A 12,032-nucleotide genomic window follows, 5' to 3' on the forward strand; every position below is an offset into this window, starting at 1 on the left:
GGGTAGTATGTATGATTAGGTTTAGGTGAGGTTTTTTGGGAGATGTATATGTTCAAGCATGTTCAGTGTTGTTTGATGTGTTTTTGTGAGGTTTTAGGCTAGTTTTGGACCTCTTTGTGCATGTTTTCTGGTATGTGCTAGTTGTGAGTAGTTGAGATGCATGTTGGGTATGTTTTGGGTAAGGTTTACATGAAACAGAGCAGGGTTCTGCCCAACGGGCAAAACCAGGTTCGGCCGCCGAAGGAAGGTTCGGCCGCCGAACCCCTTGTGGAGGCAGTTTCGGCTGCCAAAGCTTGCCCCCGAAACTTGGGACTTTCATCTCTGGAGGCAAGGTTCGGCCGTCGAAAGTGCCGCCGAAGGTTGAGTTTCGTCTCTGGATGAGACTTTCGGCCGCCGAAGGTGCCGCCGAACATGCATGAGTTTCGTCTCTGGAGAGGGGTTTCGGCCGCCGAACCTGCCGCCGAAAGTGCCCTGTCCAGCTTTCTTTTGCATGTTTTATGTGCTTGTTAGGGGATCTTGTAGAGGGTTTTTGGGGAGTTTCGTAGAGATGTTCGTGAGTTAGTTTGGTCCCTCATTTGAGTCCACCTGTGTAGGTACGGACCAGAGGAATCAGGGAGGTCAGCAGTGAGTCCAGTTTCAGAACCTGCCGAGTCAGTTCAGAGTCAACCCGAGGTGAGTGGAACTGAACGTAATGTTTGAATATGAGAAATGCATATTTTATCATACTTCATGCATCATGAATATGCTATAGGGTGAGTGCATTAGTGTACACGAATATGATGCATTGCATTTATCCTTGTACTTGGCATTGCTCCTTGTACATTGTTTCTATGACTGTATGGACATAGTAAGGATTCAATAGCCCTCGAATGAAAGACCTGGAACAGCCCTACGGGGACCAGGCACAAAGACCTGGAACAGCCCTAAGGGGACCAGGCACATGGTACTTCGGTACCCCAGATGAGATGCAGTACCCAGATAGAGGGAGTGTTGGTCCGTCCATACTGAGATGATGTGATTACTTGTGATGTGATACCTTTCATGAGAGCATGTTTTATCACCTGTTCTTTATCCTGTTCTACTCACTGGGCTATAGTAGCTTATCCCTCTCCCCTAACTCCAGTTGTGCAGGTTCAGAGTTCAGAGGGAAGTCAGCAGGGTACAGGAAGAGTATATAGTGTGTAATAGCTAGTGTGGATATGTATATGTAAAGAGATAATGTACCATGTATAGACTTGTGCTTGACTGAGAAGTGTTGTAATCCCTTGTTGTAGACACATGATCATATTATGTATGTTTCTTTTTCTTGGTCATATTGATGAGAAAACCAGGCTTAATATGATGAGTTATATCCGCCTTGAGTGGGGATAAACTAGCAGAGATATAGTGCATGCACAGGTTAAGCCCTGGAGGAAAGAAAAGTTTTAATGGTTTGATAAAAAATGTATGATCATGTATGGGATTTCACAGGTACACAGACAGTATAGCAGGCTTACTACGGGTCCCGGCGACCTTAAGTCGATATGGATCCTAGTGCCGGTAGCAGTTCGGTTTTCGGGCTGTTACATGATGTGCATGATGGCACATTAACCATGGAGTTTGAAGGGGAGATTATCAAATTTAATATTTATGATACCATGAGATTCCCCAATGATGTTTCTCCTGTTTATGGCCTTAATGTTATTGATGATTTAAGTCAAGAAATCTTTGATTTTGATCTAGATAACTCACTTAATGCTGATTTATGTAGATCTGAAAAAATGGACAGCACCAGCACCAGCACCGAAAAAGACACAGACCAGACAGTGATTTGGGCAGTTTCTGCGAGTGATTTGCCCAAATCACCTAAGCAAACAGACCCCGTCTCGCCCAAGTCACTGGAGCAGACAGACTTGACAGATAGTGATTTGCCTAGATCACCAGATGATTTGCCCAAATCAACACCAAATCTGCCCCCATCAGCAAGCAGACAGCAAGCAAACCAGCAGACAGAAAATACACCAGATCTGAAGCCCTTACCAGAACACCTCAAATATGCCTACTTGGGAGCTGAAAATACACTTCCAGTAATTATTTCTAACCATCTCAGCCAAAGAGAAGAGGAAAAACTCCTAAAGGTGTTGAGGAAGCACAAAGAAGCAATTGGGTGGACCTTGGAGGACATAAAAGGCACCTCAAGACCATTTGGTGGAGGCTCATCTCACCAGAATCAAGGATAGAATGCAGCATATAGAGCACTTGCTGCAGCTGCTGGTGGACCATTTTCTGCCCCACCACCATGACAGACAGTGATTTTGCGAGTGATTTGCCCAAATCACTGGCCAAATCACCCCCAGGCTAGGAAGTCCCTTTCCCTTTCCTTCTTAATTTTTTTTATATAAATGTTTAACCATTGAGGACAATATTTGGGATAGGTGTGGGGGTATTTACTGTTAGGTTATATTTTTTTTTTCGTTTACATTATCTTTTTGCATTCTTTTTGTTTCTTTTTGCATTTTTTTTGCCCTATAAACACACACCAAAATTTTTTCACACATTTTTCACTTTTTGCACACACTCACACAGAATTTTGACTTAGCTTTTGCTCTACTCAGCATAGATAACAAGGTTAAAAGAGCTTCCTATCTCATGACCCCATTGATTTTCCACCCCTTTAAGCCTAAATTGAATCAATTATAGTGTGCTACCTTCACTTTGGAAGTTCTTTTCTTGAATTGAATCTCTAAATTTGCATTGGTCAAGGGAAATAAAAATATAAATACATGCAAATAAAAAGTTAGTGTAACTCCTTATGAGTTGAATTGCCCAAACTGTCATGAAAAGAAAAGAAAAAGAAAAACCAGCACAAAAGCACAAATCATAAAACCTGTTCCTATGGCCAAATAAGCTATGAACAGAGCTAGTAGCCACTTGAACAAGTGACTAACTGAGTAACCGGGGGTGGGTATCACCAATATGCACCTTCGCGTAAAAATGTTAGTGACTTTTTCAGGCAAGAATAAAAAAATGCTGCTGAATAAAATAAAATAAAATGCTCAAAGAAGGGCAAGTCACTCTTAGAGGTTGCATTGAGCTTATACAAAAAGAATAAACATGATTGAATCAAAAACCTTTCCTTTGACCATGACAAGGAAAAGAGAAGAACAACCTTGGTGCATGTACTCTATATTGTGATACTTCAATTTAGGAGTCTAGGGGGGCTGATTAAGTGGTACTTAGGCTCAAAAGAAAAAGGAGCTTGATTGACTAAGTTATTTGTTGCTTGAGGACAAGCAAAAAGCTAGGTGTGGGGGTATTTGATCAAAGCATAATTTAGCCATATTTTTATTATATTTATTATTGCTTATTTACACAATTTTTAGCTTAATTTATGGTTTTTACTTTGTTTTTACAGAAAAGAAAGAAATTGGAAAACTGAAGAAAAAGTGCAGAAAATGACAGAAAAGTGATTGGGTTAGTGATTTGCCCAAATCACTGCCCAAATCAAGCAGAAACAGAAAGCTGAAAACTGGACTGATTCACAGGAAGCGATCGGGGTAGCGATCTGCCCAAATCACCGTCCTGATCACACTGACAGCAGGAATTGACAGCAGAAGCGGGAAAAGAGCAGAAAATCCAAATTCAAAGAAAAGAAGTCCAAATCCACTTCAAACACCACAAGATCAGTCCCAAGAGCCACGCCCTTCACTTAGAGAGTTCCATTCTCAATCAAATACAAAATCCAAAGAGGAATCAAAGACTATAAAGAAGACCAAATCAAATTGAGATTTCAAAACCCTAATCAAATTGGAATTGAGATTCTCCAGCTATATAAGGGCAGCATCCAAACCTCTGTTCAGCATTTGATCTTCGGCAAGTCTGCAGAAAATACAGCAGCTTTTCTTCTTCTTTTCTTTCTTCTTTCTTTTGTGATTTTGTCCACCATGAGTGGCTAAATTCCATCTTTTCTAGTTGAAGTTGGAAAATTCAGATTTGTGATGAATTGGGAGATTTAAATCTCCATTGTTAAACTTCTATTTATTTTCAATATTTATGCAATTTGATCTTTCTATAATTGTTGCTTTGCTTTTAGAATCAATTTAGGCCTATTGCTTTTAATTGCTTGAGTAACAATTGTTTGAATAATTTAGGTCCGTAATTGCTTAGATTATTTAAACACACATTTAATCAAGTTGCATAATCTAAACTTGACCACGCGGTTGGTAAGGTTAGAATTAGGTTTCTCTAAGTCTTAATGCAGTTAACAATTGTTCGATGCTAAAAGCCCCAAGGACGTTCCTTGGCAACTTGTTAACTAGTGTTTGATTAGCGAACGTTTCCTAATCAAACTAGAACTAAGGAGAATTTGGATTGTGAGAATCGTCTTCCACATCCTAAACTAATTTATTGAAATAAATAGGAGTATCGAAAAGATCAATGATCAATTCTAAACAAACTGAAATAGATCCATTCTTCAACTAGAATTCTTCTCCTATTGAAATTCTCATCTATTTAAATTATTGTTTTCTCTTGCTATTTAGTTTTAATCATCAAAACAAAACCCCCCCTCTTTTAATTTCTTGTTATTTACTTGTCCAAGTCATTAGTAGGAAAATCCGTAGTGTCAAATCCCTGTGGTTCGACCCTATTGCCACTATCTACAAGTTAATTATTGATTATTTAATTGGTTTATTTTTTACGGTTTCGACAACCGCTTATCACTCTAGTATGAATTTATGTTTTCAGTTGTGTTGCATGCACATGTCGAGTTTTGGTCATGAGATGGAAATATTTTTATATCTTTTATGGTCATGTTTGAGATTATATCAGGTGTAACAGAATGTTTAGTAGGTTTGCTGCGAACTCCGACGACCTTAAGTCAACCTGAACTCTAGTGCCGGCATCGGTCCGGTTTTCAGATCATTACAAGAATATCGTCTAGTAAGCATGCCAAAACTATCCAAATATTTAGAATATCAATCGTGGTTTGACTTAACCTTTTAGTGCATGATTTCTCTATCACTAATGTCTCGATTTCACAATTAATGCATGGAGCGTATTTGTTATGTTAAATCATGTTAATTCTCTTAGCAATAGCGACTGACTTATTGAATGAAATTTCAAATCTTATTTGCTAACTTTATTCTATTTTGTACAAGGATTTCACCATTAATGCTAGCAGAGAACAAGTAGAACATTCCTTAATTAACCTAAAGTGATGAATCTTATTTCAATCACATAAACACCTTCATACAGTTTCTGCTATACCCAATTCATCTCCATTTATTACTCATGAACTAAATAACATGCAAGATAAATCAAAACATAAAAGTTTCTATATAAGATGATTTATTAATTTCAAGTCAAAGGATTGTTTACACAATCATCACTTGAATAATTCATAAATACATGTTATTCTCCATATGTAATTCTCAGGCGGTTCAATTCAGTGTACTTATTTAATAAAATAAGAATTTACACATTAATTTTAAATATGTCACATATCTCAACCTATAAAATCAATTGCTTCCTTTTTAAATAAAAAAATATAATATATATCAGTTTTAACAGTTCTAATCACTATCCAATAATAATAAAAATATTGACCAGTAACATCTAGAGATATTACATAAAAATAATAGAAATCACACAATTATAATCACATTATAATTTTCTATACATAATAATATAATCTCATGAATTTTATCTTTACTTGATATTTATTTAAATGAATATTAAATATAAATATATAAATAAATACATTCTATTAAAATGTATAAAATATTTAAAAATGTTCAACTAGAACCCACACATTAACGGTAAAGCGTGTAATTAACATTAATTTAATTTTTTAATAATAATTTAATAACATATTTAGATTAAAAACTAAAATTTCACATATTTTACTCTCAATATATAATTTAGAGATAAATTTAGCCAATTTTAAACTAACTTCTAGAATGAAAATAAAGTACATACTTTTTTTATATTATAACTATGAGTGTCATGGATTATTTTTATTTTTTGTATATTTATAGGTGAATTCTATGTAAATATATATTTAAAAAGAATAAATAATTATATGCTTATCTAGGATTTCAACTTTCCCCATCATTCAGAGGTGTTACTTAATTAATGACCGTTTCAAATATTTTCGATTTAAAATTTATAACAGATTTTATTTGCATAAACTTTAAAATGATCCTAAAATTTAAGGCCAATGTAACAATGGTAAGAAGTTTTTCTCGTGTGCAAGCAGCAGCAGAACTGTAGTAAAAGCTGCAATCTTGTTCTTTGTAGGCAAAGAAGGTAAATAATTAGATAGAAATTTCTTAGTGAAACACATTGAATAAAGAAGCATCGGCAAAAGAGGAAACAAAAGCCAAGCAATGCTGATAACGAAGGTGGTTCATTGACTGTCATCTCCATCTATATACTTTATGTCCATAGTCACTGCCAGAACTATGAATACTCCAGTGCAGCTTGGAGGCCCATGAATACCCACAAAATAATTGAACCAAATAACCTGTCTATGCAATTGTCATCCATAAACACTCGCAATGTTTTTTAGCTTTCTTTTCTTTTCTTTTTATAGTGAGAAAATTAATTTCTACATGAGAAAATCCTTTTGAGCTAAATAAATCTAAACTTCTTTTGTGTCATTTGCAAATTCATCAAACATTTTAATTTTGAAATACTATATTATCTAAACCTTTAAATTTTAAAAGATTTTAGGTAAATTAGTATTTAAATTTGAAAAAATTATGAAGATTTTGCAAAATGAAAAGGAAAAGTATTCTATTAAGCATTTATAAACACAGAACTGAAGTGTAATATTTAAGATGAATTCATTGATTTTTCAATTTTAGCTAATGTTTTAAAAAATAAAATTATTTGAATAATTTCAAAACGTGGATAAATTTGTTAATTTAATTTTTAGTTCAATTATCCTTTAAAAAAATAATATATTTAAAATAATAAATTTTGTTTAATCTTTCCTTAATACACACGCCCTTGTCCTCCTTGGCCGTGTTATAGCAGTGAGTGAGTGCCAAGAATTAGGCGAGGCCGAGGGAGCTTCAATTTCAAATGTGTGGCTATGATCCACAGGTTATGCATGAAGATAACGACGTCGCATGATACGTGATGTTGATATGGATCCATTCATTTGTACGGTGATGGACTCCTTTTCAATAGCCACCACAACCAAATTTAAAGAGAATTGCACTAGAATACAAAATCTTCATCTTCTCTCTTCCTTCTGCAACTCAGCTCGTTCTGCTGACTCACTCATGAAAACTCTAGCTACCTCCCCTTCTTTCTCCAAGATCGCACTCCAAAGGAATGGAAATTCCCGAGATTTTAATCTTACTAGACATGGAATTGGTTTCTTCTCTTCCAAAAAACTTCTTCATGTTGGGTTTTTGATTTCTGTTAAACGCAAGACTTTTCAGCCCATCTCTGCATCTACTCCGTCTTCTCTGTCTAAGGCATGTAACCTTATGTCGATTTTGATTTGGTAGTAGCTTTTTCAACTTCTTCTTAATTTTTATTTATGTATCTAATGGGATTTCTATTGCTGTGGTTTTGATTTCTTCTGCTAGCCCGGTTTGGAGGATGCAGAAACCAAAACCCAAGAAAAATGTAATTCTCCAATACTCGTATTTTGCATTTTTATTCAGTTCTTGACGATTTTTGGGTAGTTCTTAGTCTTAATAGGGAGTTTCTGATTGATTTGCAGATCAATCAAAGACGGTTCATGTTAAATTCCAACTAAAAAAAGAGTGTTCCTTTGGTGAGCAATTCGTTCTAGTAGGGGATGATCCACTGTTCGGAATGTGGGATCCTGCAAATGCAATACCATTGAAGTGGTCAGACGGCCATGTTTGGACTGTGGAGCTGGTAAGCTGAGCTGAATAAGATTTAAAATTTCTTGAGTTTGTGCTCATTTGATTTGGTTTTTTTTATGCATTTTCATTTTCAATTTTTAGGATATACCCATTGGAAAATCAATCCAGTTCAAGTTCATACTAAAAGAAGTCACTGGAAGGATTTTGTGGCAACCAGGACCTGACCGAATTTTCAAAGCTTGGGAAACTGAGAATACAATCGTTGTTTCAGAAGATTGGGAAGATGATAACTTTCAGGAATTGCTAGAGGAAGAAACGATTTATAATAACAAAGTGGAGCCTGTTGTTAACTCAGAAATGCTGGATTTAGCTGAGAACTTGACCCACCAAATTGAGGAATTGGCTTCTGAGGTTAATTTTTACCCACCAAAGGAACCATTAACACAGGCTCCTGAGGAACCAACCATTGCTGATAGCATTCCGTCTCCAGAACTGGAGCCCGTGGTTATTGTTGCAGATAACATCAGCTACATAACGGAGGATCCTGTTGTGCGAGCAAGTCACCAAGTGCTAGATGACTTTGAGAGCAATCATGAGAAGGATGGTAATGAGGCTATCTCAAACAAGGAAGCAATGGCTGCAGAGGAGGTTGTCGGAAATAATGGAAGTTTTCCGACAGAAATGATTACAGTAAACATGAATATGGAAGGAAATTTGGTTACTCATGAAGGAGATCCTGTTCTGGTACCTGGGTTGCCTCTATTATCAAGCGAATCAGTAATTCAGGATGAAGTGGAGACAAGCAGTGGCCTTGATGCCTCAGTTGGAGTTACTGAAGTTGAAACAAGCAGCGGCTTTGATGCCTCAGTTGGAGCTATGGATGAAGTTAAGAATCATAATTTGCCAGAGGTAACTGCTTGATGAGTGGTGATTCTCTGTTTCTTGTTTCTATTCATATTCTCTTTTCTTTAATTTCTTTCCTTGATTTTACTTGGTATTGGTCTGCACTATCCAAAATTCTCCAATTTGCATGCCACAGAAAAAATCTAGCTTATCTTGTATACCTTTGAAATTTATTTTTTAAAGAATATGAGATCTTTCTGAGATGAAATAAATGAAAAGGTCACTAACTTTAGAAGACCATAGGAACTTGTGCACTTGCTAGAACCCATTGGATTTGACATTGTTGCAATTAAATACAAAGTTTTTGCATAGAGCATGATAAAAGTTTCACAATTAGCAATTCTGCACTGCATTTGCTGCTGCTAGCAATTCATAGCATCCTCTATTTTCCTCACTTTGCTTAGCCTTATTTTCTGCTAACGGACACCTAATAATCTTCAGTTAGAAAAGAAGACTGAAACTGATGATGATCAACATCAAGCAGAACCAGTTGAGCTGTTGAGAGATCAGGCGCAGCTTCACAGTGAACTAGAGCAAAATTCACTAGCTGATGATGGAAACAAGCAAGAATCAGAGCCCACCAACAATGGGGTTATGAAAAGTAAAATTCACTGGGGTCAAAAAACAATACAGAAGCTGCTAATTAATTTAGGGTTTCTGAAGCATCAAACTCTACAATAGTTTATGAAGCAATTATGACTGCTATTGCTGCTTAGTTGCCTGGAAATTTTGAAGTGGCTTGGGGAACAGGAGTGATATTGAATAGCTATCACATTGTACAGAAGTTTGCAATCTTATGTGCAAGATTATTTTGTATTGCCTGATGTTGTAAATTGTTTATGCATACAGTGACAGACAGCATTTAGTTGAGATGTAGAACAATTTTTTATTTATTTTAGTTATTATAAATGCTTATTTTGTTTTTCTAATTAACAGTAGCAAATCTACAACTACATCTCTATCGCTTTATCTTTAACCATTAATTTCTTTGGTTTTTGGGAAGTTGTGGAGATCATCAAGATAATGTATATATAATCAGCAGGATACAACCTCTGGATTCTGTAGGCTGTCTTTCTGCTCTGAAATTAAAGAAATGCAGAAATTTCAGAATGTATATGAGCCCATTCCATTATGTTCTCATAATGGTCATAAATGAGAATTCTAGCATGACGATATAATGGAGAGAGACAAGAAAGAAATTGTTGGTGATTTTATCTCAATTAGGAGAAATGTAGACTGTCTTATCGTAACCAACCATTGATTATGATGAATCTCATTTCCACCAATTACATATCATGATTATGATGAATCTCATATATTTCACCGCTAATTGATATAAAATGTATGAAATAATTTTTCATCAATTAGATTCGATAGAAAAATATATAAATGTAGGCTTATTTTTATTTTTCACATAAATTTAATATATATAATCAATAATGATATGCAATAAATTTTTATTTATTTATTTTAATGTATCTTGTTTCTTTAAAGTTAAATAATACATGTTACTAAAGTATTCCTACGAGGGTTGTTAAATTTCAATTTTGATAAATAATAATTACAGTTCTAGTTGGATTTTAATTGGGTTGAGTTTCATCCACTCCAATTCTAGCTCAAGTTTTTAAAGAATGAATTTTAAACTCATATTTATTTTTGAGATAACCAAAAATTTCAGTTAATAAAAAATATATTTTTTATCAAAGAAAAATATAAGTTATTTTAAGAAAAATAACTTTTTTTTCTTAAAAAGAAAAAATTATTTTCTACACCTTGAAATTTTTATTAAAATATATATATATAAATTTATTAATAAATTTTATTTTTTAAAATTAAAATTAAATAATAAATTATCCTATTTAAAAATATTTTTTATAAATATAAATTATTTTTTATAAATAAATAAAGACTTAATAACGGTGAAAACATATAAATTAACTATGTTGACTTACAATTGAAAATAAATAAACAAATAAACAAATAGACTCAGTTATGTTATAATTAAATTGTCCACATATGCTTTCTTTTCTATTAATAAGGTTGTTTTTATCATTTTCCAAAATGGATAATCATTTAGTAAAATGTACGATTTAGACTTTATTGTTTAAAAAAAATAACTTGAAAATCTGTGAAAAGTGCTTCATTGAATAAAATAACTTATTTCTTATTATTTAATGTTAATTTAAAAATAAAATATATTAATAAATTTATTTATAAAAGTCTTGATAAGATTTTTAAAATTAATTTTTCTTTTTGATCATTAAAAAAGTAATTTCTCTTTAAAGGAGAATTTTATTTCTATACTATGAATGTTGAGATTACCTAAAATATTTTTTCATAACAAATAATTACATTTTTCTAAAATTTTGATCGGTTTAAAAATAACCTAATAATTTATAACTGGTTTAAAATTTTTAGATTGATTGGTCAAAATTTTGCTATTTAAATTTATATTCCATCCTATTAATGGTTAACATTTTAGTATTTTTATTTTCATTGGCTTAAAAAGAAAATAATAGTTTATTATTTTCAAATGTTTAGTTTGATTAATTAAATGAATTTTCTATTTGAATTTAAATTTTTATCTATTAATGGATAAAATTTCTTTATTTTTTTTTCAAATTTAAAATTATGAAGTAAAAAAAACTTTATTTTGATTAAATAGATTTTTCAACTTAACTTTTAACTCTAAATTGTAACGGATAATTTTGTTATAACTTTTTTTATAATTTTTTTATTTCGATAACGATTATAAGGGTTTGAGTTGAAAAAAAAAATTTTGACTTTAAGTGGTTGGGTTAAAAAGCTACTATAATAATAATAATTATTATTATTATTATTGTTAACGAAATACATACCTTTAAAAGCTAAATTGTTTTAATAACGATATTTTTGTTAAATCTCACAAAATAATGTAAGTCGGAATTATTTTTTTAAAAGTCTATTTACATAAAAAAAATTTTAAAATTTCTTGTTATTTTATAATTTAATTTAAAATTTTAAAAATTAATAAAATTATTTAAAATTTAAATTTTGTTATTAAATTTGAATTGCAAATACACACTTATATTTAAGTAAAATTTAAGTTGGAAAGAGTGTATTAATAAAAAAAAAAATTGTGTATTATATCAAATTTGAATTGGAAGGAGTGTGTATTGTTAAAAAGAATGTATATTGATGATATAACAATATAACATAGATTATTTTATAATAATAATATATTATGTAGATAAATATTATTAATAAAAAAATTTAGAAATTATAACTATTTTGCAGTTTAATTTAAAATTTTAAAAATTT

The 12,032-nt window shown here is 32.5% G+C and overlaps 1 protein-coding gene across 2 annotated transcripts; it reads left to right on the plus strand.

Moving 5' to 3' along the window:
- The first annotated feature begins 7,142 nt into the window (after positions 1 to 7,142).
- Positions 7,143 to 9,661, plus strand: LOC110622059. 2 transcript variants are annotated; one of them, XM_021766419.2, is made up of 5 exons: positions 7,143 to 7,469; positions 7,584 to 7,623; positions 7,721 to 7,881; positions 7,971 to 8,738; positions 9,174 to 9,661. In XM_021766419.2, exons 1-5 carry the CDS (start codon positions 7,158 to 7,160, stop codon positions 9,411 to 9,413), a joined length of 1,521 nt encoding a protein of 506 aa, XP_021622111.1. In that variant the 5' UTR covers positions 7,143 to 7,157; the 3' UTR covers positions 9,414 to 9,661. The 2 variants fall into 2 exon arrangements, with proteins under 2 accessions (XP_021622111.1, XP_021622112.1); XM_021766420.2 differs by having other exon boundaries at positions 7,971 to 8,756; positions 9,174 to 9,312.
- The last annotated feature ends 2,371 nt before the right edge of the window (positions 9,662 to 12,032 follow it).

Source organism: Manihot esculenta, chromosome 9 (genome assembly GCF_001659605.2).
Source record: "Manihot esculenta cultivar AM560-2 chromosome 9, M.esculenta_v8, whole genome shotgun sequence".
In the NCBI taxonomy this organism is placed as follows: Eukaryota; Viridiplantae; Streptophyta; class Magnoliopsida; order Malpighiales; family Euphorbiaceae; genus Manihot; species Manihot esculenta.

Bases quoted from the DNA above. Each gene is read 5' to 3' on its own strand.
- LOC110622059 (XM_021766419.2), top strand. From the start codon at position 7,158: ATGGACTCCTTTTCAATAGCCACCACAACCAAATTTAAAGAGAATTGC. The intron at 7,624-7,720 runs GTAATTCTCCAA...ATTGATTTGCAG, and splicing joins AACCAAAACCCAAGAAAAAT to ATCAATCAAAGACGGTTCAT. The intron at 8,739-9,173 runs GTAACTGCTTGA...AATAATCTTCAG, and splicing joins AGAATCATAATTTGCCAGAG to TTAGAAAAGAAGACTGAAAC.